The 24,481-nt window shown below is 42.6% G+C and overlaps 1 protein-coding gene across 1 annotated transcript in view; it reads left to right on the top strand.

The window, feature by feature from the left end:
* SLC2A4RG (SLC2A4 regulator) overlaps positions 1-24,481 on the top strand; it is a 273,776-nt gene that overhangs the window by 185,860 nt on the left and 63,435 nt on the right. Inside the window, exon 5 of the mRNA XM_053711990.1 lies at positions 5,392-5,492. Within this exon, the coding sequence (XP_053567965.1) occupies positions 5,392-5,492 (101 nt within the window). The remainder of the gene's footprint in view (positions 1-5,391; positions 5,493-24,481) is intronic.

The following is a 24,481-nucleotide window of genomic DNA, read 5'->3' as shown; positions in this document are numbered from 1 at the left end:
CTTCTTGCTGTTTTTTTCTCTCTGGAAATCCGGATTGCAAACGGGATCATTTTTTTCCTCAGTTTGCCACTGGTCTACATCAGGCCTGTGTTTAAGTCGGTTGCTCCCCCTTAGGGTTTTGCCCTTGTTCTTAAAGTTTTGCAGTAGACTCTGTTTGAGCCTTTACTTTCCATAGATATTAAGTTGTTATTTTGTAAGGTTTTGTTTCTCATTGCTGTCTTTTCTTCTTGGAGAGTCTCGAAACTCTGTTTTGCAGTGTGATTCGCCTTTTCAGCTACTTCTCTTTCTCTTTGGTTGAGTAGTATAATGCATTTGGTTTATGAGACTGCTGGACAGCAGCCTCCTGAGAGAATTTCATCTCATTTCACTAGGGCTGTCCCTTCTTCTTGGGCTTTCAAGAAGGAAGTTTCTGTAGAACAGATTTGGAAGGCTGCAACTTGTTCCTCTCTGCATAGTTTTTCAAAATGTTATATTTTTGTCTCAGCTGATGCTTCTTTTGGGAGAAAGGTTCTTCATGCATTGGTGTCTTCTGTTTAGGTTACCTGTTTTGTCCCTCCCTAATCATCTGTGTCCTCTAGCTTGGGTATTGGTTCCCACTAGTAATTGATGATTCCGTGGACTCACCATATCTTAGGAAAGAAAACATAATTAATGCTTACCTGATAAATTTATTTATTTCCAGATATGTTGAGTCCACGGCCCACCCTTTATTTTAAGACAGTAATTTTTAACTAAAACCTCAGGCACCGCTACACTTTTGTGTTATCTTCTTTTTCCATTTTCCCTTTGGCTGAATGACTGGAGGTTATGGGTAAGGGAAGTGACATATATATCAGCTTTGCTGTGGTGCTCTTTGCCTCCTTCTGCTGGCCAGGAGTGATATTCCCACTAGTAATTGATGTTTCCTGGGACTCGCCATATCCGGAAAGAAATACATTTATCAGGTAAGCATAAATTATGTTTTTTGTAACTTTTTTTTATTCCATCTGTGGAATTACATACCAAAGCTATGGAGGACTCTGATACTATGTTAGAGGGTTCCACTCCTTCTATAGTGAATAATAATACTTGTTTATATTGTGAGGAGGCTGTGGTTTGCCTGCCTGCTCAATTTTGTTCCAATTGCCTAAGCACTGTTTTAAAGTCTTAGAAGGGAGCCAAGTCTGCCAATACCCATAGCGCAATTAGTCCCTATGAGCCATCAACCTCTCAGGATTCTATGACCCGAGAGATTTCTGCCCTGTCTTCTCAAACCGCTTCACATGCAGTTCCCCGCGGCACAACTAATTCTCCATCTGGAGTGGGCCTTTTTCCTGCTGACTTTACCGCGCAGCTAAAATCGGCTGTGTCTGCGGCCCTGAGTGCCCTACCTATCTTTGCGAAACGTAAGAGAAAGGTTAATCATAGTTTTCCTGACTTGGAGTCATCTAAATTCCTATAGGATGTAGCCTGTAAGTCTCAGATATCCGAGGATGAGTTAACCTCTATAGCATCAGAGGGTGAACTTTCTGAGTCGGAGACGTCTGTTACTAAGTCTCCTCCGGCAGAGGAACCCTCTTTTAGAGTCAAAATTGAACATTTGCGTTTTTTACTAAAGGATGTCCTGTCTATGCTAGAGTTTCCAGAGGCAAAGCTACCTGAGGAACCTAATATTCCTAAGTTAGACAGGGTCTCTGAAGACAGGAAGGTCCCACAGACTTTTCTGTACCAGTTCGTATGACAAACATTATTAGTAACGAATGGGAAAGAATCAGAACTTCCTTTTCTCCCTAGGCAACTTTTAAGAAATTGTTCCTGGTCCCTGACTCTCAAATAGAATTGTGGGGTTCCATACCTAAGTTGGATGGCCCCATTTTGATGCTAGCTAAGCGTACTACTATCCCCCTTGAGGATAGTTCGTCCTTTAGAGAGCCTATGGAGAAGAAGTTGGAAACTTTTCTGAGGAGAATGTTCCAACTTATGGGATTTTTATTCCAACCTGTGGCAGCAGTAGCTGCGGTGGCAGGAGCAGCTACCTACTGGTGTAACTCTGAACTTATTGAGGTGGAATCTCCCCTCGAGGATATTCAGGAGAAAATTAAGGCATTAAGAATTGCTAACTCCTTCATCTGTCATGCGAATATGCAAATTATTATTAAGGGGAAGATCTTATTCTGACCAGGTCTGGACTCCATCATTTCCACAGTTACTGGAGGGAAAGGAGCCTTCCTTCCACAGGATAAGAAGAACAGACCTAAGGGACGGTAGTTGTCAAATTTTCGTTCGGACAAGTCCCAAGGATCTCAATCCTCATCCATGCCCAAGCAGCCCAACAGTACTTGAAAGCCAGCTCAGTCCTGGAACAAGTCCAAATAGACAAAGAAGCCCGCCAGAGATACCAGAATAGGATTCAAGTCTCATCCGCCCAGGAACAGATTCCTTCTCTCCAGACTGTCTACAAGACCAGTGAAGAGGACTGCCTTTTTTAGGTTGCGTATGGGACCTAGTCTCTTTAGGAGTAATTGTCCCTGCATCAGAGGTCTGGGGTTCTTTTCAAATCTCTTTGTGGTTCCCAAGAAGGCGGGAATTTTTTGTCCAATTCTGGACTTGAAGTGCCTAAACAAATTTCTAAGCGTCCCATCCTTCAAGATGGAGACAATAAGATCAATCCTTCCTCTATTTCAGGAAGGACAGTTTATGACTACCATGGACCTAAAGGATGCATACCTTCACATTTTAATAGACAGTGAACATTTTCAATTCCGAAGGTTTGCATTTCTGGACTAACACTTCCAGTTCATAGCACTTCCCTTTGGCTTAGCTACTGCTCTAAGAATATTTACAAAGTTTCTGGGAGCTCTCCTAGCGGTTGCAAGAACACGAGGCATCGCAGTAGCACCTTACCTGGAAGATATCTTGGTACAGGCACCATCTTTTCGTCTAGCAAGGGAGCACTCCGAATTCCTTCTAAGTCTTCTTCGGTCACATGGATGTAAGATAAACTTGGAAAAGAGTTCTCTTACGCCACATACCAGGGTGAATTTTCTGGGTAAAGTTATAGACTCGGTATCCATGAAGGTCTTTCTAACGGATCAGAGACGTTGCAAGCTAACATCAGCTTGCCTTGCCGTCCAGGCCTCCCTAAGTCCTTCGGTGGCCCAGTGTATGGAGGTATTTGGCCTCATGGTGTCTTGGGTAAACATCATTCCCTTTGCCAGATTCCATCTTAGACCCATACAACTATGCATGGCGACCATTCAGACCTGTCCCAAAAGATAATACTGGACAGTCTGTCAAGAGATTCACTCTCTTGGTGGCTCTGTCAAGATCACCTGTCCCAAGGCAAATGCTTCTTGAGACCGCCCTGGGAGATTGTTACTACGGACACAAGTCTATCTGGCTGGGGAGCTGTTTGGAGTGCCAGGAAGCCACAGGGTCTGTGGACTCAGGAGGAGTCCGCGTTGCCGATCAATATCTTGGAACTTTGGGCAATATTCATTCAATGTCCTGATGGCTTGGCCCCCTTTGGGTTCGTCCCAGTTTATTAGTTTCCAATCGGACAATATAACTTCGGTAGCCTACATCAACCATCAGGGAAGAACGAGGATTTCCTTAGCGATGAGAGGTTTCTCAGATCCTGGAATGGGCGGAGACCCACAACTGTGTGCTGTCAGCGATTCACATTCCGGTGTGAAATGGGAACTGGGAGGCAGACTTCCTCAGCAGGCAATCTTTTCACCCAGGGGTATTTGCAGAGAGATGATCCAGATGGGGATGCCGGTGATAGACCGCATGGCCTCCTGTCTAAATGCTAAACTACCCAGGTACGGGTCGAGATTGAGGGATCCTCAAGCAGAACTAATAGATGCTCTAGCGGTTCCCTGGAGGTTCAGACTCGTATATCTATTTCCTCCATAACCACTTCTCTCCCTTGTGATGGCTCGGATCAAGTAGGAGCGAGCACCAGTTATTCTAATTGCTCCATCCTGTCCACAAAGGACTTGGTTTGCGGATCTGGTGGGGATGTCTTCATCTCCTCCATGGAAGTTACCCTGTCGCAGGGACCTGCTACTACAGGGTCCCTTCCTACATCAAAATCTAGATTCTCTTGAGGCTGTGTAAAGATTGAACGCTTAGTCTTAGCCAAGAGAGGTTTTTCTGAGCGCGTTATTGACACTTTGATTCAAGTTTGTAAGCTGGTTACTCGACGCATCTACCATAAGGTGTGGCAGACTTATCTGCACTGGTGTGAAGAGCGTGGTTTTTCTTGGCATAAGGTTAAGGTTGCCACAATTTTATCGTTTCGCCAGGATGGACTGGAGAAGGCTCTATCTGCTAGTTCCCTGAAGGAACAGCTATCGTTCCTGTCGGTATTGCTGCACAAGAGATTAGCTGAGCTTCCGGATGTGCAGTCCTTTGTTAAGGCCCTGACTAGGATCAGGCCTTTGTTTAGAAGGGTGGCTCCGCCTTGGAGTCTCAACCTTATTCTTTGTGTGTTGCAGCAGGCTCCGTTTGAGCCAATGCATACTGTTGACATTAAACTGTTATCCTGTAAGGTTCTGTTTCTGTTGGCTATTGCCTCTGCTCACAGGGTCTCAGAGATTTCTGCCTTGCAGTGTGATCCCCCTTACCTTGTTTTTCACGCCGATAAGGCGGTTTTTACATACTAAGTTAGGTTTCCTTCCTAAGGTGGTGTCAGATCGGAACATAAATCCAGAGATTGTTGTTCCTTCCTTGTGTCCCAATCCTTCCTCGGTGAAGGAAGATTTGCTCATTACACTAGAGCAGTAGCTTCTTCCTGGGCTTTTAAGACTGAGGCCTCTATGGAGCAAATTTGCAAGGCAGCTACCTGGCCCTCCTTACATAGTTTTTCTACATTTTACAAGTTTGATTCAGCTGAAGCAGCTTTTGGGAGAGAAGTTTTGCAGGCTGTGGTACCCACAGATTAGGGTCCACCTCCTCCTTTTTGTTCTCTCCTGTTATTCCTTCAGTGTCCTCTGGAGCTTGGGTATGGTTTTTCCAACAGTAAGGAATGAAGTTGTGGACTCTCCCTGCCTTATGGAAAGAAAATAAAATGTATGCTTACCAGATAAATTCCTTTCTTTCCTGGCAGGGAGAGTCCACGACCCCACCCATAAGATATTTTGTTTAGGCGGCTCCCTTTTTATACTTTCCTCTGGCACCTTATACCCTGATGTTTCTCCTACTTTTCCTTGTTCCCTCGGCTAAATGACTGGGAGGATTGGGGAAGTGGGAAGGATATTTAAGCCTTTGGCTGGGGTGTCTCTGCCTTCTCCTGGTGGCCAGGTGTTGTATTTCCCAACAGTAAGGAATGAAGTCATGGACTCTCCCTGCCAGGAAAGAAAGGAATTTATCAGGTAAGCATACATTTTGTTTTTTATTTTTTCCCAGAATTCAGGCCGCCTTATGTATCGCTGCCTTTGGAAGAATTGTGGAAAAGTCCTCAGCACATCTAGCGCTATTCAAAAGCACATTCGAGAAGCACACTTAGGGTAAGTGTGGAACAAATAAATGTCGATATTGCAAAGATTTTCATTTAAGATCAAGAAAAACATTTTAGTAGGTTTAAGTGATAATAAACATCTTTTTTTATTGCAATTATTTTTTAACCACCTACCTTATTTTGTGCAGCCAGTCTAGGCTTGAGTCTGGAGACAACAAGGCTAGCCATGGTCATAATGTTAGTGTAAAGTGCTTTGTTTTGAAGTTGTTAGGAGTTCAAGACAATTATAGAAACATATGTAGCAGGGTTATCCTTGTGTGAACTTACAGCTCTGGGAATTAGCAAATCTCTCATATTCAGAGATAAATTACATGAAAAGGGTGCAAAATAAGTGATGTTTGCAAAGTAAGTTTTAGATTTTGTGTATGTGTGCATGGATGGATATATATATATATATATATATGTGTGTATATGTATGTCTGTGTGTGAGTGTGTGTGTATATATATATATATATCTCACAAAAATTGTTTAGAAAAAAAATAGGATAGCTATATCCTCTTAGACAGAAAGGGATTTTAGTACTCCTTTATATTTCCATACAGATTTGTTTTATTTATAATCCACAAATTTAAAGAATCTCTATGTGACACACTAATACAATGTTTTGTATAGATATATTATGTTTCTTGTAACACTTACAGCTTCCAAATGGCTGCAAACCTTAGCTACAAATTAAAGACATACATAGGAGATACACAGAGGACATACTGTATATTGAGCACTCTAGCTGTATATCGCCGCACTCTAGGTCTGACCGGACAGGATGAGGCTAATTATGTAGTGGAAGTAAGAAGACAGTAAGGAGTACAGGAACAGTACATAAAACAAAGTATAAATCCAACTAAAACAATACAATCAGATCTCTTTAAGCTACTGAGTAAAGCAAAGAGAGAGAGACTCATTTCCCAGCAAGATTTAAGTTTATGTATCCTGAATTCCCCAAAATGCCTGTGTTCTATACTATCCCAAAGGTTCACAAAAGCATGACAAAACTACCGGGTAGACCCATTGTATCCGGTATTGGTAGCTGCACTGAGAATATTGGCTTTTTTTCTGCATCCCTTCCTAGCCAATCTCCCTTCCTACGTTACCTTTTTGGAAACAAGAGGCCCAAACTTTGCTAAACACAACGATTTTGTCTGTGAACTGCTTAAATTTATATTGCAAAATGATGTATTCTCTTTCGATGGTAAGATCTACAGGCAGGTGCGAGGCACAGCAATGGGGGTGGTATGTGCCCCCACATATGCTTGTCTCCACCTAGGGGCCTGGGAACACGAGATCATTGATAAGTATAGTGAAGTATTTGAGTAATCAGTCCTATTATGGATAAGGTATGTGGACGACATCCTACTATTGTGGGATGGTCCCATTGAGAGCTTAAAAAACTTTATAGGCAATCTAAATGGGAATAATAAAAATATCTTTCCAACCTCTGAAATTGACGACAAAGAACTAGCATTTCTAGACATAAAAATAAAGGAGAGTGTATCCATAGTGACAGAGAATCACAGGAAACCGAATGCTACCAATAGTATATTGGAAGCCAGTTGTGCTTACCCCCCCCCCCCACCATGCCTTATAAAGGGTATCCCAGTTGGCCAGTTTCTTAGATTAAGGCGAATCTGCTCATCCCTCAATAAATTTGATGATCATGCAGTGTCCATGATGGACAGGATCAGTAAAAGAGGATATTCTAATAAATGCATAAAAAAGAATATGTCAGAGCTAGGAAAAGTGATAGGGATATTTTTCTCTATCAAAGCAAACAAAAACATAATATTAGACAAGATTTATCACAACATATAAGAATCAATGGAAAGACATAGAGATACATTTAGATAAAAATTTGTATATTTCTCTTGTTAAGTGTATCCAGTCCACGGATCATCCATTACTTGTGGGATATTCTCCTTCCCAACAGGAAGTTGCAAGAGGATCACCCACAGCAGAGCTGCTATATAGCTCCTCCCCTAACTGTCATATCCAGTCATTCTCTTGCAAGCCTCAACAAAGATGGAGGTCGTAAGAGGAGTGTGGTGTTTTTTACTTAGTTTATTCTTCAATCAAAAGTTTGTTATTTTTAAATGGTGCCGGAGTGTACTGTTTATCTCAGACAGTATTTAGAAGAAGAATCTGCCTGCGTTTTCTATGATCTTAGCAGAAGTAACTAAGATCCATGGCTGTTCTCACATATTCTGAGGAGTGAGGTAACTTCAGAGAGGGAATGGCGTGCAGGTTTTCCTGCAATAAGGTATGTGCAGTTACTATTTTTCTAGGGATGGAATTTGCTAGAAAATGCTGCTGATACCGAACTAATGTAAGTAAAGCCTTAAATGCAGTGATAGCGACTGGTATCAGGCTTATTAATAGAGATACATACTCTTATAAAAATGTAATATAAAACGTTTGCCGGCATGTTTAATCGTTTTTATATGTATTTGGTGATAAAACTTATTGGGGCCTAGTTTTTTTCCACATGGCTGGCTTGAATTTTGCCTAGTAACAGTTTCCTTAGGCTTTCCACTGTTGTAATATGAGTGGGAGGGGCCTTTTTTAGTGCTTTTCTGTGCAGCTAAAAATACTGACAGAGGCATTCAGCTTCCGTCTGCATGATCCAGGACATCTCTGGAGGGCTCAAAAGGCTTCAAAGTCGTTTTTGAGGGAGGTAAAAAGCCACAGTAGAGCTGTGGCAGTTGTTGTGACTGTTTGAAAAAACGTTTTTGTCATTTATTATTCCGTTTTTGGTATTAAGGGGTTAATCATCCATTTGCAAGTGGGTGCAATGCTCTGCTAACTTGTTACATACACTGTAAAAATTTCGTTAGTGTAACTGCCTTTTTTCACTGTTATTTCAAATTTTGACAAAATTTGTGTTTCTTAAAGGTGCAGTAATGTTTTTTATATTGCTTGTAAACTTGTTTAAAGTGTTTTCCAAGCTTGCTAGTCTCATTGCTAGTCTGTTTAAACATGTCTGACACAGAGGAAAGTACTTGTTCATTATGTTTGAAAGCCATGGTGGAGCCCCATAGGAGAATGTGTACTAAATGTATTGATTTCACCTTAAACAGTAAAGATCAGTCTTTAACTATAAAAGAAATATCACCAGAAGATTCTGACGAGGGGGAAGTTATGCCGACTAACTCTCCCCACGTGTCAGACCCTTCGCCTCCCGCTCAGGGGATGCACGCTAATATGGCGCCAATTACATCAGGGACGCCCATAGCGATTACCTTGCAGGACATGGCTGCAATCATGAATAATACCCTGTCAGAGGTATTATCCAGGTTGCCTGAATTAAGAGGCAAGCGCGTTTGCTCTGGGGTTAGGAGAAATACAGAGCGCGCAGATGCTGTAAGGGCCATGTCTGATACTGCGTCACAATATGCAGATCATGAGGAGGGAGAGCTTCAGTCTGTGGGTAGTGGCGTCTATTGGAAACATTTTTCTAAATATAGGAGGTGGGGAAAAAGGCACACCCGGTCTATCCCACTCCTTGCTAATAATTTCTGTAAGCCTTTTAGGTATAGGAAAAACATCAGTACACACCGGCACCGCATAGTATTTATCCAGCCTACACAATTTCTCTGGTACTGCAACTGTGTTACAGTCATTCAGCTAATACCTCCCCAAGCAACACACGGAGATTCTCAAGCTTAAATTTAAAATTAGAAATCTCTGAATCAGGTTTCCCCGAATCACATACCGATTCACAAAGATCATCATCGGTTTCTAAGGTTTGCCTTTCTAGACAGGCATTACCAATTTGTAGCTCTTCCCTTCGGGTTGGCTACAGCCCCGAGAATCTTTACAAAGGTTCTGGGCTCACTTCTGGCGGTTCTAAGACCGCGAGGCATAGCGGTGGCTCCGTATCTAGACGACATCCTGATACAGGCGTCAAGCTTTCAAGTTGCCATGTCTCATACAGATATAGTTCTGGCATTTCTGAGGTCGCACGGGTGGAAAGTGAACGAGGAAAAGAGTTCTCTATCCCCTCTCACAAGAGTCACCTTCCTAGGGACTCTTATACATTCTGTAGAAATGAAAATTTACCTGATGGAGTCCAGGTTATCAAAACTTCTAAATGCTTGCCGTGTTCACTCCATTCCGCGCCCTTCGGTAGCTCAGTGTATGGAGGTAATCGGCTTAATGGTAGTGGCAATGGACATAGTGCTATTTGCGCGCCTTCATCTCAGACCGCTGCAATTATGCATGCTGAGTCATTGGAATGGGGATTACACAGATTTGTCCCCTCTGCTAAATCTGGATCAAGAGACCAGAGATTCTCTTCTCTGGTGGTTGTCTCGGGTACACCTGTCCAAGGGTATGACCTTTCGCAGGCCAGATTGGACAATTGTAACAACAGATGCCAGCCTTTTAGGTTGGGGTGCAGTCTGGAATTCCCTGAAGGCACAGGGATCGTGGACTCAGGAGGAGAAACTCCTTCCAATAAATATTCTGGAGTTAAGAGCGATATTCAATGCTCTTCTGGCTTGGCCTCAGTTAGCAACACTGAGGTTCATCAGATTTCAGTCGGACAACATCACGACTGTGGCTTACATCAACCATCAAGGGGGAACCAGGAGTTCCCTAGCGATGTCAGAAGTCTCAAAAATAATTCGCTGGGCAGAGTACCACTCTTGCCACCTGTCAGCAATCCATATCCCAGGCGTGGAGAACTGGGAGGCGGATTTTCTAAGTCGTCAGACTTTCCATCCGGGGGAGTGGGAACTCCATCCGGAGGTGTTTGCTCAGTTGATTCATCGTTGGGGCAAACCAGAGTTGGATCTCATGGCGTCTCGCCAGAACGCCAAGCTTCCTTGTTATGGATCCAGGTCCAGGGACCCAGAAGCGATGCTGATAGATGCTCTAGCAGCGCCTTGGTTCTTCAACCTGGCTTATGTGTTTCCACCGTTTCCTCTGCTCCCTCGACTGATTGCCAAAATCAAACAGGAGGGAGCATCAGTGATTCTGATAGCACCTTCGTGGCCACGCAGGACTTGGTATGCAGACCTAGTGGACATGTCATCCTTTCCACCATGGACTCTGCCTCTAAGACAGGACCTTCTGATATAAGGTCCTTTCAATCATCCTAATCTAATTTCTCTGAGACTGACTGCATGGAGATTGAACGCTTGATTCTATCAAAGCGTGGCTTCTCCGAGTCAGTCATTGATACTTTAATACAGGCACGAAAGCCTGTTACCAGGAAAATCTACCACAAGATATGGAGTAAATATCTTTATTGGTGTGAATCCAAGAATTACTCATGGAGTAAGGTTAGGATTCCTAGAATATTGTCCTTTCTCCAAGAGGGCTTGGACAAAGGATTATCAGCTAGTTCCTTAAAGGGACAGATTTCTGCTCTGTCTATTCTTTTGCACAAACGTCTGGCAGAGGTTCCAGACGTCCAGGCGTTTTGCCAGGCTTTGGTTAGAATTAAGCCTGTGTTTAAACCTGTTGCTCCCCCGTGGAGCTTAAACTTGGTTCTTAAGGTTCTTCAAGGAGTTCCGTTTGAACCCCTTCATTCCATTGATATTAAACTCTTATCTTGGAAAGTTCTGTTTTTGATGGCTATTTCCTCGGCTCGGAGAGTCTCTGAGCTATCTGCCTTACAATGTGATTCTCCTTATCTGATTTTTCATGCAGATAAGGTAGTTCTGCGTACCAAACCTAGGTTTTTACCTAAGGTGGTTTCTAACAAGAATATCAATCAAGAGATTGTTGTTCCATCATTGTGTCCTAATCCTTCTTCAAAGAAGGAACGTCTTTTACATAATCTGGACGTAGTCCGTGCCTTGAAGTTTTACTTACAAGCTACTAAGGATTTTCGTCAAACATCTTCCCTGTTTGTCTTTTACTCTGGACAGAGGAGAGGTCAAAAAGCTTCGGCAACCTCTCTTTCCTTTTGGCTTCGGAGCGTAATACGCCTAGCCTATGAGACTGCTGGACTGCAGCCCCCTGAAAGGATTACAGCTCATTCTACTAGAGCTGTGGCTTCCACCTGGGCCTTCAAAAATGAGGCCTCTGTTGAACAGATTTGCAGGGCTGCGACTTGGTCTTCGCTTCACACTTTTTCAAAATTTTACAAATTTGATACTTTTGCTTCTTCGGAGGCTGTGTTTGGGGGAGAGGTTATTCAGGCAGTGGTTCCTTCCGCTTAATCCTGCCTTGTCCCTCCCATCATCCGTGTACTTTAGCTTTGGTATTGGTATCCCACAAGTAATGGATGATCCGTGGACTGGATACACTTAACAAGAGAAAACATAATTTATGCTTACCTGATAAATTTATTTCTCTTGTAGTGTATCCAGTCCACTGTCCTTTTAAGGCAGGTCTAAATTTTAATTAAACTACAGTCACCACTGCACCCTATGGTTTCTCCTTTCTCTGTTTGTTTTCGGTCGAATGACTGGATATGACAGTTAGGGGAGGAGCTATATAGCAGCTCTGCTGTGGGTGATCCTCTTGCAACTTCCTGTTGGGAAGGAGAATATCCCACAAGTAATGGATGATCCGTGGACTGGATACACTACAAGATAAATAAATTTATCAGGTAAGCATAAATTATGTTTTTGCACCTGGATGAAAAGGTGAAAGAGGTCGTGGGAGACTTTCCCCTACTCACAGCAAAAAGAGCCCCAAATCGAAAAAACAAACTAGTAAGAAGTAAGTTTGAGAAAAGCCCCTCTGCAGCAGACTGGCTCAGAAAAAATAGAGGCATAAAAGGAAGCTTTCCCTGTGGGAAATGTGTTTATTGTCCCTACATGGAAAAGTCATAGATTTTCTGGTAATTGTGAAAAGGAGTTTGATATAAAGTTCTTTTTTAACTGTGACTCAGTGGGGTAGTATATTTACTACACTGTGGGTGCCCCCATTTTTATGTAGGAAAAACAAAATGCATCCTTAAAGATAGGATTCAAGAACACAGGGATGACATCCTATTATATAAAAGGCCAAGTGTATTTGTCTGAAGCTGTCATGCGCAGTAGAGACAGCACAAGGACAAACACACCTGGCCTTACCTGACAATCCATGCTGTTTGTGGCGAAAGTGGGCGTGGCCAGACATGGTCTGGGCGTGTTCTGGGCGCGACAGAAAGGGGAGAGAAATGGAAAGAGGGGGAGAGACAAAAAGAGATAGGAAAGAGCTAAAGAGAGGGGAAAGAGCTAAAGAGAGGGGAAAGAGCAGAAGAGAGGGGGAAGAGCAGAAGAGAGGGGAGAGAGACAGTGCAAAACAGAGGGGAGAGAGACAGTGCAAAACAGAGGGGAGAGAGACAGTGCAAAACGGAGGGGAGAAAGACAGTGCAAAACGGAGGGGAGAGAGACAGTGCAAAACAGAGGGGAGAGAGACAGTGCAAAACAGAGGGGAGAGAGACAGTGCAAAACAGAGGGGAGAGAGACAGTGCAAAACAGAGGGGAGAGAGACGGTGCAAAACAGAGAGGGGAGAGAGACGGTGCAAAACAGAGAGGGGAGAGAGACGGTGCAAAACAGAGAGGGGAGAGAGACGGTGCAAAACAGAGAGGGGAGAGAGACGGTGCAAAACAGAGAGGGGAGAGAGACGGAGCAAAACAGAGAGGGGAGAGAGACGGAGCAAAACAGAGAGGGGAGAGAGACGGAGCAAAACAGAGAGGGGAGAGAGACGGAGCAAAACAGAGAGGGGAGAGAGACGGAGCAAAAGAAAGGGGGGGGGAGAGCGCAAAAGAGAGGGTGAGAGAGCGAGCGCAAAAGAGAGGGTGAGAGAGCGAGCGCAAAAGAGAGGGTGAGAGAGCGAGCGCAAAAGAGAGGGTGAGAGAGAGAGCGCAAAAGAGAGGGGGAGAGAGCGCAAAAGAGAGGGGGGGAGAGAGCGCAAAAGAGAGGGGGAGAGAGAGCGCAAAAGAGAGGGGGAGAGAGAGCGCAAAAGAGAGGGGAGAGAGAGGAGAGAGAGACGGTGCAAAACAGAGGGGAGAGAGACGGTGCAAAACAGAGGGGAGAGAGACGGTGCAAAACAGAGAGGGGAGAGAGACAGTGCAAAACAGAAAAACAGAGCGCAAAAGAGAGGGGGAGAGAGAGCGCAAAAGAGAGGGGGAGAGAGAGAGACGGTGCAAAACAGAGGGGAGAGAGACGGTGCAAAACAGAGGGGAGAGAGACGGTGCAAAACAGAGAGGGGAGAGAGACGGTGCAAAACAGAGAGGGGAGAGAGACGGAGCAAAACAGAGAGGGGAGAGAGACGGAGCAAAACAGAGGGGAGAGAGACGGAGCAAAACAGAGAGGGGAGAGAGACGAAGCAAAACAGAGAGGGGAGAGAGACGGAGCAAAACAGAGAGGGGAGAGAGACGGAGCAAAACAGAGAGGGGAGAGAGACGGAGCAAAACAGAGAGGGGAGAGAGACGGAGCAAAACAGAGAGGGGAGAGAGACGGAGCAAAACAGAGAGGGGAGAGAGACGGAGCAAAACAGAGAGGGGAGAGAGACGGAGCAAAACAGAGAGGGGAGAGAGACGGAGCAAAACAGAGAGGGGAGAGAGACGGAGCAAAACAGAGAGGGGAGAGAGACGGAGCAAAACAGAGAGGGGAGAGAGACGGAGCAAAACAGAGAGGGGAGAGAGACGGAGCAAAACAGAGAGGGGAGAGAGACGGAGCAAAACAGAGAGGGGAGAGAGACGGAGCAAAACAGAGAGGGGAGAGAGACGGAGCAAAACAGAGAGGGGAGAGAGCGCAAAAGGAAGGGGGGGAGAGAGCGCAAAAGGAAGGGGGGGAGAGAGCGCAAAAGGAAGGGGGGGAGAGAGCGCAAAAGGAAGGGGGGGAGAGAGCGCAAAAGGAAGGGGGGGAGAGAGCGCAAAAGAGAGGGGGAGAGAGAGGAGAGAGAACGCAAAGAGGGGGGAGAGAGAGAGTGCAAAAGAGAAGGGGAGAGAGAGGAGAGAGAACGCAAAGAGGGGGGAGAGAGCGCAAAAGAGGGGGGGAGAGAGCGCAAAAGAGAGAGAACGCAAAAGAGAGGGGGTGAGAGCGTAAAAGAGAGGAGGGGGAGAGAGAGCAAAATGGGGGAAGAATGCAAAAGAGAGGGGAGGGGGTAGATAACAAAAGAGAGGGGGAGAGAGCGCAAAAGAGAGGAGGGGGGAGAGATAGCAAAAGAGAGGTGGCGCGAGAGAGAGGGGGAGAGAGAGAGCAAGGGGTGGGACTGCTGTACTGCAAAAAATGGCCCGTGTGAACGGGCTTTAGGACTAGTATATTATAAGAGGGATACTAATGTTGCCAGGCACTTTACCAAGTACCATGTAGGACATCCCAGCTCTCTTAAATTTATGGCTATTGACAAGGGTGACCCAAATAATAGGGGCCATTGGGCCTCAAGGAAAAATTGGATTATGCCTGCTTTCTCTAATAAGAGATAATGAAGTAAATTAATATTGGAGGAAGCAAGTGTTCTCCATGCAATCTAAGTATCTCAAGGTTATACTGTTGTTAGAAAAATAGTTAATGCAACTTACATAAATACATTTGATTTCTGAAGAGGTGTATGCTATTTATAATGGAGGAAATGTTAGTATTAATAGATGTATATACTTAAAATGTATAAGTTGTAAATTTTGGGTAATGTGCGATCATGATAGAAAATAAGAACATAGTCCCTTTAAGTGCAAACAGGTTTCTTGAAGAAAGTAGGTAAGGCTACACAAGGTTTAAAAAGGCTGTTTTGAGCTGAGGTGATTACAGCCCTGACGAAGCCCCAGCAAGAGACTGCCTGTGGGGTGAAACACATATGTTGTCGGCTTTTACTCTTTGTTAATTTTGAGGACTTTGGTCCCAACATTATTATTTTCTTGCACTTACCTGGACATTCATAGGTGAGAGGTGTAAATACATTCTCTATCAGCTGGTTATGCTGGGTACCTGAAGTAACAGCTAATACAAGGCCTGTCACGGCACCTGCTGTGTATATCTTTTATGCTTACTGAGGAGTATTATCTATGGGAAGGCGATTGCTGTTGCTTTTTGCTAAAGTCAGAAATCCCAAGCATTCGGTGGTACTATAAAAGTAATCATAAAATCTGGATACTCTTATTACCGGAGTGTAACAAAGTTACGTAGGAGGAGAAGGAGGGCTTATAGGAGGCTAACAAGCCACTCGTTTGTACACAAGCTCTCAGTAAAGGGAGTCCCAGGAAGGGAATGTAAGCAGCTTCTTATACGATCACGTAAGCATATTACAACCAGGCACTGTTACGGTGCCCCCAGTCAAGGACTAACTTTCAGTCCGCTCAGAACTAGAGTGCGGCAAAAGCCGCGGTCGTGCACCGGGAGGATTACTCTGGACTTTGGTCTTACAGATAACACCTTGTATTTGCAGCAACACAGCGTGGTACAAATTATATTTCAGAGACAATAGAGCTCAATATATGTCCTCTGTGTATCTCCTATGTATGTCTTTAAATTGTAGCTAAGGTTTGCATCCATTTGGAAGCTGTAATGGTTACATTGTATTTAGGAATGTTTTGTATAGATATGTTTCTTTTATTAATATGTCATACAGAGATTCTTTAAATTTGTGGTTTATAAATAAAACAAATCTTTTAAGAACACAAGAAAAGAACAGAGCGCAACCGCAACTCAAGGTAAAAGTTTTATTACTTTTTCGAGCGCTAAAAACAAATTGCACTTACAAGAAGTTGGCAATATTCAAGCCTTTAGGTTTAACAATCCACTGGACCGCAATCTCTCTGATAGCCCTCCACGCTGGATTCAGATATGGCGTCTCCGGGAAGTCCGCAGGCTTAGGTGTTAATAACCAAATAGTTAATGGTAAAAAAGTACTTGTAAAAGCAATAAGTATTAATGTCTTTCAACAGTGTCCCTTTGTACAGTCTACGCGTTTCGTCCTCTTTTATCGGGACTTTCTCAAGACTCATCTCATAAGAGAATCCTGAACAAACATTGGGGTATTCTGCAGGCAGACCCCCTACTTAAGGATGCAATTAAAGACAAACCCAATAATGTTTACAAGAAAAATAGGAACCTCAAGAATATCCTAGCCCCCTCCAAATTGCCTATGTTAGAAAGTAATAAACAATGTGGCCTGGGAACATTAGACCATTGGGCTAAAGGGAAACCAGGGACCTTTAAATGTGGTCGAAAAAACTGTTGCATGTGTCCCTTAATTTGGAATAGGGACTCCATCAAGGACACTAGTCATTCCAAAATATTTCCCATTAATTCACGAGGTACCTGTCAATCCACATATGTGGTATATAGCTTAACGTGCAAATGTGGGTGTGTCTATGTAGGGAGGACGAAAAGGAAAGTGAAACGTAGATGTTATGAGCACATTCACAACATAGAACAAGGCCTCAAGACACATAGTGTGTCCGATCACTTTCGAGTGTTTCACAACAATGACCCCAGTAGCCTTAAAATCAGTATCTTATAAACAGTATCTGTGACTACTAACCCTCATCAAAGATTAACAGAATTGAGAAAAAGAGAAACAAAGTGGATTCAATCTTTAGATAGCTTGGCCCCAAAAGGGTTAAATATAGATTTGGACCTCCAAGCATTCATGATTTAATTTCATGAAATAAATAATTCCTATAAGTGCAAAATAAATTCATGTAAGTAGTAATGATTTTAATTAGAATAAAATAACAATTATTAATTAATTTTTTAAAACAATATCTATTATTATTATTTTTAATCTTGCAAATCAATGTTTTAAATTTTTAAAGCAATAAAATTTTTTTTTAAATCTTTAGGCTAGCACATATCACTTAAGTATCAAGATTGGTGTTGGTACATCGCTATTACCAGTAATAGGAGGTAGTAGAAGGGAGAAGGTAATGTTAATATCCCTTTAAGAAAATGATAATATCCCTTTAAGAACATTTAGCAATGTGTATCTTAGGTAGAAGCCTCACAACCGCTATGTTTAAGCATAATTTTATGATAAGTTTGTGTTTATATGTATGTTTTTATTTTTGTATTTTTTATGTATATTCATTCGGCCTAATAGTAAAATGTGTATTAAGTATATAGTTGTTCTGAATGAAAATAATAGTGTGGAGACCGGCGACTCCAGTCTGACTCACCGTAACTGAGAGAAATGGATTGAGAGTGGGTGTGTCAGATTGGCGCTCGTGATTGGTCCATATTCCAACCTATAGAAATGTAGTTGGAGTTTTAAGAAGAGGATCCCCGCGAACTAGGACATTAAACCCTGAGTCTTGAGAAAGTCCCGATAAAAGAGGACGAAACGCGTAGACTGTACAAAGGGACACTGTTGAAAGACATTAATACTTATTGCTTTTACAAGTACTTTTTTACCATTAACTATTTGGTTATTAACACCTAAGCCTGCGGACTTCCCGGAGACGCCATATCTGAATCCAGTGTGGAGGGCTATCAGAGAGATTGCGGTCCAGTGGATTGTTAAACCTAAAGGCTTGAATATTGCCAACTTCTTGTAAGTGCAATTTGTTTTTAGCGCTCGAAAGAGTAATAAAACTTTTACCTTGAGTTGCGGTTGCGCTCTGTTCTTTTCTTGTGTTCATAGCTACCAGTTGTTTGGGCGCTCTTCAGCGTCCAACGATCAGTAAAGCAGCACCGCTCTCAGCTACAGAGTCAGGAGGATTCTCATTCAAGCACCAGAACACATAATAGATTTTACCATACTCCTGGGGACATCGAGGTGAGATAGGTAGCATTTTCAATGCTATAGTATTTAGTTGGTTTTTTTTTGTGTCAATTTTTTTGAGTACCGTGTAACACTTGGAATTCAATTGATTTCTAATATTGTTTACTGTGATTGTTGTTTATAAGTGTTATTTATAAGTATTATTGACAAGAAATAGGTGTTACTCTTTGCCTGAAATGATATAGTTTATGCCTGAAACGTATATGTAGAGTTAAATAGATATAATTGATATTGGTATAAAGAACGGCACTGAGAGTACATCTAGGTAACAAGGAGTGCTTAGTGTTCAGCTCACTTAGACAATTTTCATTGTGAATCTTGCTTTGTATTTTAATCTTGTAACCAGTCAAGTGTGTAGAGTACAGCCAGATACAAAATAGTGGGTATTAGGCTCTGCAGCGGTGGTCAGTTAGCGCAGTGTTAGGGTAACAGTGTAAATCTTTTAAGAGTGCTGAATTCCCTTTTTGTCTAAGAGGATATAGCTATCCTCCTATGTCTTTCTAATTATTTTTTTTTTGTTATTACTAATACAAAGGGTCTGCACCATTACCTTTACAAAAGCACCAAACAAGCATCAGGTCTTAAAGACCTGATTTGGGATTAAGTTTTTCTCTCTCAATTTCGCAAATTTATATAGATAGATAGATAGATTTAGTACTGTAGTTTGTGCTAAAGGAAGATTCAGCAAATAATGAAATGAGAGTTAAGATTAACCACGGTATATCAGTGGAAGGCAGTTTCTGTCTTGTACAAATTATATGGCCAAAAACAGAGGTATTCAGCTATTCTCAGCACCACATTTACGTGCAAATTCAATGTTGCACTGTGACATAAAAACATTTGGAGATGAATGCAGCTGCATGCAGCCATATTCCAAAATGAAAGCTGAATAATAATGAATTTTCTTTATAAACGGGGAGAGTCCACAGCTGCATTTATTACTTTTGGGAAATGCAGAACATGGCCACCAGACGGAGGCAAAGACACCCCAGTCAAAAGCTTAAATACCTCCCCCACTTCCCTCATCCCCCAGTCATTCTTTGCCTTTCGTCACAGGAGGTTGGCAGAGAAGTGTCAGAAATTTTCGGTAGTCACTTATGGAGGGTAGTACTTTTCGGAATGGGACTGGAGTTTTACGTAGTTATGTCAGCCTCTCAGTGAGAGCATGGATGAAAGTTAGAGTCCGGAGACTGCGAAACCACCCCGACAAATATTAACAGCTCCATAAGCAATCAGCGTTGACTAGTTTCGCTGCCTGCTTTCTTCACTCAAGTCCATGTCAGAAGCGATGCTACTATCTGTCATACTTGAAGGGCTGTGTTCCTGTTCCACGGCGTAGATTCCGGTAAGATACTTTCATTTTATTTTCATTATAGAAATGTAATGTATGAAGAAGTTAGGGTCCCAGTGGGACTCCTTTTATCTTATGGAATTAAGGGTTAATATCTCCTGCGGGGGGTTATTGAACAGGGGTGGACTTTAATCATGTTTGTTATGTGATTCGTCTGCTATTGTGCAGTGATACTTGGGCTTGTGGCTTTTTCGGAACATAAGCCATTATTGAAGGTTGCACGGTCTTTACGGACTGGCACGCTTTTTCTTGGACTGCGCGGTGCACCTCGTGACCAGGCGTGGTTATGCTCCTGTCCTCCATTTCTGTATTCCTGGCGACGGAGAGTTTCGCTAGAGTCTAGGTCATAGGAGGTGGTGAGTGCCCCAGCCATTGGTGTAAAAGGGTGCCGCTTTCTTTTTTGTCCATATTTATAATTTCAAAGTATGGAGGATTCTGATTTTTTTGGAGACTGATGTCTCTGATTCAGTTTCCTTTTCTTGCAAAGAATATGTAAGGGCCTGGGTGATCCATACCCATGAGTTTTGTTCCGAATGCCACTTTTTAGTGCTCTGCTCTCTGGAATCGGGGATCTTAGAGTCCGCTAAACCATCCGCCTCTGGGGATTCCATTTCCCGCGAGGTGTGCGCCCCAGAACATTCCTTTGCTACACAGGCAGGTGTCCCGAATGCTGTTTATCCTTCTCTGGAAGGTGGCTTGTTTCCTCCAGAGGTTACGGCACGGTTTCCCATGGCCATATCGATGGCATTGGCGGATTTACAATTTCCACCTTGTCCGTGTTCTGGTAACCAGGGCTCGTCAGGCGTGGGATCGTCTGGTTCTGATCAACCTTCTGGGGAAGCGGTTTCCCCTGAAGCTCCAGGGGTTTAATCCTCAGGGCCAGTGTCGTTTGTTGCCCCGGCGGAGGCAAGTCTTGCTTTTCGTTATAGACTGGCGCGCCTTCGTGTGCTGTTTAGGCGATGCTAGAGGATCCCAGGCCTCAAGAGTTGGTGGTTCCTCGGTCTTCCGTTCCAGACGGCAAGCAGGGTTAGTCGATGGGGGATGAATCAATCTTCTGTTGTATATTTCTTTTAAGTATCTTCTTCCAGTTCTGAGCTTTGGAGGAATTGGATCTCTGTCCGGCTGGTCCGGTCAGTGTGTCCATTTTTCTGGGCGTTAACCTGCGGGTGTTGCCCTCTTTTATTTGGATCCGGTTAGGATGTAATTTCTTTCATATAATTGGCAAGAGTCCATGAGCTAGTGACGTATGGGATATACAATCCTATCAGGAGGGGCAAAATTTTCCAAACCTCAAAATGCCTATAAATACACCCCTCACGACACCCACAATTCAGTTTTACAAACTTTGCCTCCCTATGGAGGTGGTGAAGTAAGTTTGTGCTTGATTTTCTTCTGTGATATGCGCTTCTCAGCATTTTGAAGCCTGATTCCTCTCAGAGTACAGTGAATGTCAGAGGGATGTGAAGGGAGTATCACTTATTGAATTCTATGGTTTTCTTGTGGGAAATCTTTTCATAGGTTCTCTATCGGTCGTAGAGATTCATCTCCTACCTCCCTTATTCAGATCGACGATATACTCTCATATTCCATTACCTCTACTGATAACTGTTTCAGTACTGGTTTGGCTATCTGCTATATGTGGATGGGTGTCTTTCGGTAAGTATGTTTTCATTACTTAAGACACTCTCAGCTATGGTTTGGCACTTTATGTATTAATATAAAGTTCTAAATATATGTATTGTACTTATATTTGCCATGAGTCAGGTTTATGTGTATTTCCTTTTGCAGACTATCAGTTTCATATTTGGGAAAAAAACATTCAGGAAAATATTTTTCTTAACTGGGGTATAGTCTTTTTTTTTCAAATTGACTGCTTGTTCATTAAATTTTCGCGGGCAAAATTAGGCTTGCGAGGTCGCAAAATGCTGATGTTTATTGCGTCATTTTTGGCGCAATAATGTTTTTGGCGCGAAGGTACGTCCGGTGACGCAAATTCGTAATTTCTTTCATGTAATTAGCAAGAGTCCATGAGCTAGTGACGTATGGGATATACAATCCTACCAGGAGGGGCAAAGTTTCCCAAACCTCAAAATGCCTACAAATACACCCCTCACCACACCCACAAATCAGTTTTACAATCTTTGCCTCCTATGGAGGTGGTGAAGTAAGTTTGTGCTAGATTCTACGTTGATATGCGCTCCCCAGCAGGTTGGAGCCCGGTTTTCCTCTCAGCGTGCAGTGAATGTCAGAGGGATGTGAGGAGAGTATTGCCTATTTGAATTCAATGATCTCCTTCTACGGGGTCTATTTCATAGGTTCTCTGTTATCGGTCGTAGAGATTCATCTCTTACCTCCCTTTTCAGATCGACGATATACTCTTATATATATATATATATATATATATATATATATATATATATATATACCATTACCTCTGCTGATTTTCGTTTCAGTACTGGTTTGGCTTTCTACAAACATGTAGATGAGTGTCCTGGGGTAAGTAAGTCTTATTTTCTGTGACACTCTAAGCTATAGTAAGTCTTATTTTCTGTGACACTCTAAGCTATGGTTGGGCACTTTTTTAATAAAGTTCTAAATATATGTATTCAAACATTTATTTGCCTTGTCTCAGGATGTTCAACATTCCTTATTTTCAGACAGTCAGTTTCATATTTGGGATAATGCACTTGAATCAATTATTTTTCTTACCTAAAAAATTTGACTTTTTCCCTGTGGGCTGTTAGGCTCGCGGGGGCTGAAAATGCTTCATTTTATTGCGTTATTCTTGGCGCGGACTTTTTTGGCGCAAAAAAATCTTTTCTGTTTCCGGCGTCATACGTGTCGCCGGAAGTTGCGTCATTTTTTGACGTTCTTTTGCGCCAAAAATGTCGGCGTTCCGGACGTGGCGTCATTTTGGCGCCAAAAGCATTTAGGCGCCAAATAATGTGGGAGTCTTATTTGGCGCTAAAAAAATATGGGCGTCGCTTTTGTCTCCACATTATTTAAGTCTCATTTTTCTTTGCTTCTGGTTGCTAAAAGCTTGTTCTTTGGCATTTTTTCCCATTCCTGAAACTGTCATTTAAGGAATTTGATCAATTTTGCTTTATATGTTGTTTTTTCTCTTACATATTGCAAGATGTCTCACGTTGCATCTGAGTCAGAAGATACTTCAGGAAAATCGCTGTCTGGTGCTGGAACTACCAAAGCTAAGTGTATCTGCTGTAAACTTTTGGTAGCTGTTCCTCCAGCTGTTGTTTGTATTAATTGTCATGACAAACTTGTTAATGCAGATAATATTTCTCCAACATAGGTGTGTCCGGTCCACGGCGTCATCCTTACTTGTGGGATATTCTCCTCCCCAACAGGAAATGGCAAAGAGCCCAGCAAAGCTGGTCACATGATCCCTCCTAGGCTCCGCCTACCCCAGTCATTCTCTTTGCCGTTGTACAGGCAACATCTCCACGGAGATGGCTTAGAGTTTTTTAGTGTTTAACTGTAGTTTTTATTATTCAATCAAGAGTTTGTTATTTTAAAATAGTGCTGGTATGTACTATTTACTCAGAAACAGAAAAGAGATGAAGATTTCTGTTTGTATGAGGAAAATGATTTTAGCACCGTAACTAAAATCCATGGCTGTTCCACACAGGACTGTTGAGAGCAATTAACTTCAGTTGGGGGAACAGTGTGCAGTCTCTTACTGCTTGAGGTATGACACATTCTAACAAGACGATGTAATGCTGGAAGCTGTCATTTTCCCTATGGGATCCGGTAAGCCATGTTTATTAAGATAGTAAATAAGGGCTTCACAAGGGCTTATTAAGACTGTAGACTTTTTCTGGGCTAAATCGATTCATTATTAACACATATTTAGCCTTGAGGAATCATTTATTCTGGGTATTTTGATATGATTATATCGGCAGGCACTGTTTTTGACACCTTATTCTTTAGGGGCTTTCCCTAATCATAGTCAGAGCCTCATTTTCGCGCCGGTATGGCGCACTTGTTTTTGAGGACAGCATGGCATGCAGCTGCATGTGTGTGGAGCTCTGATACATAGAAAAGTCTTTCTGAAGGCATCATTTGGTATCGTATTCCCCTTTGGGCTTGGTTGGGTCTCAGCAAAGCAGATTCCAGGGACTGTAAAGGGGTTAAATATAAAAACGGCTCCGGTTCCGTTATTTTAAGGGTTAAAGCTTCCAAATTTGGTGTGCAATACTTTTAAGGCTTTAAGACACTGTGGTGAAATTTTGGTGAATTTTGAACAATTCCTTCATACTTTTTCGCAATTGCAGTAATAAAGTGTGTTTAGTTTAAAATTTAAAGTGACAGTAACGGTTTTATTTTAAAACGTTTTTTGTGCTTTGTTATCAAGTTTATGCCTGTTTAACATGTCTGAACTACCAGATAGATTGTGTTCTGACTGTGGGGAAACCAAGGTTCCTTCTCATTTAACTATATGTATTTTATGTCATAAAAAAATTTAGTAAAAATGATGCCCAAGATGATTCCTCAAGTGAGGGGAGTAAGCATGGTACTGCATCATCCCCTCCTTCGTCTACACCAGTCTTGCCCATACAGGAGGCCCCTAGTACATCTAGTGCGCCAATACTCCTTACTATGCAACATTTAAAGGCTGTAATGGATAATTCTATCAAAAACATTTTAGCCAATATGCCCGCTTATCAGCGAAAGCGCGACTGCTCTGTTTTAGAAAATTCTGTAGAGCATGAGAACGCTGATGATATGGTTTCTGAAGGGCCCCTACACCAGTCTGAGGGGGCCAGGGAGGTTTTGTCTGAGGGAGAAATTTCAGATTCAGGAAACATTTCTCAACAAGCTGAACCTGATGTGATTACTTTTAAATTTAAGTTGGAACATCTCCGCGCTCTGCTTAAGGAGGTGTTATCCAATTTGGATGATTGTGATTATCTGGTCATTCCAGAACCATTATGTAAAATGGAAAAG

Source organism: Bombina bombina, chromosome 1, assembly GCF_027579735.1.
Source record: "Bombina bombina isolate aBomBom1 chromosome 1, aBomBom1.pri, whole genome shotgun sequence".
NCBI lineage: Eukaryota > Metazoa > Chordata > Amphibia > Anura > Bombinatoridae > Bombina > Bombina bombina.
Note: the sequence above shows the minus strand (reverse complement) of the source record. Positions and strands in the feature narration are given on the sequence as shown.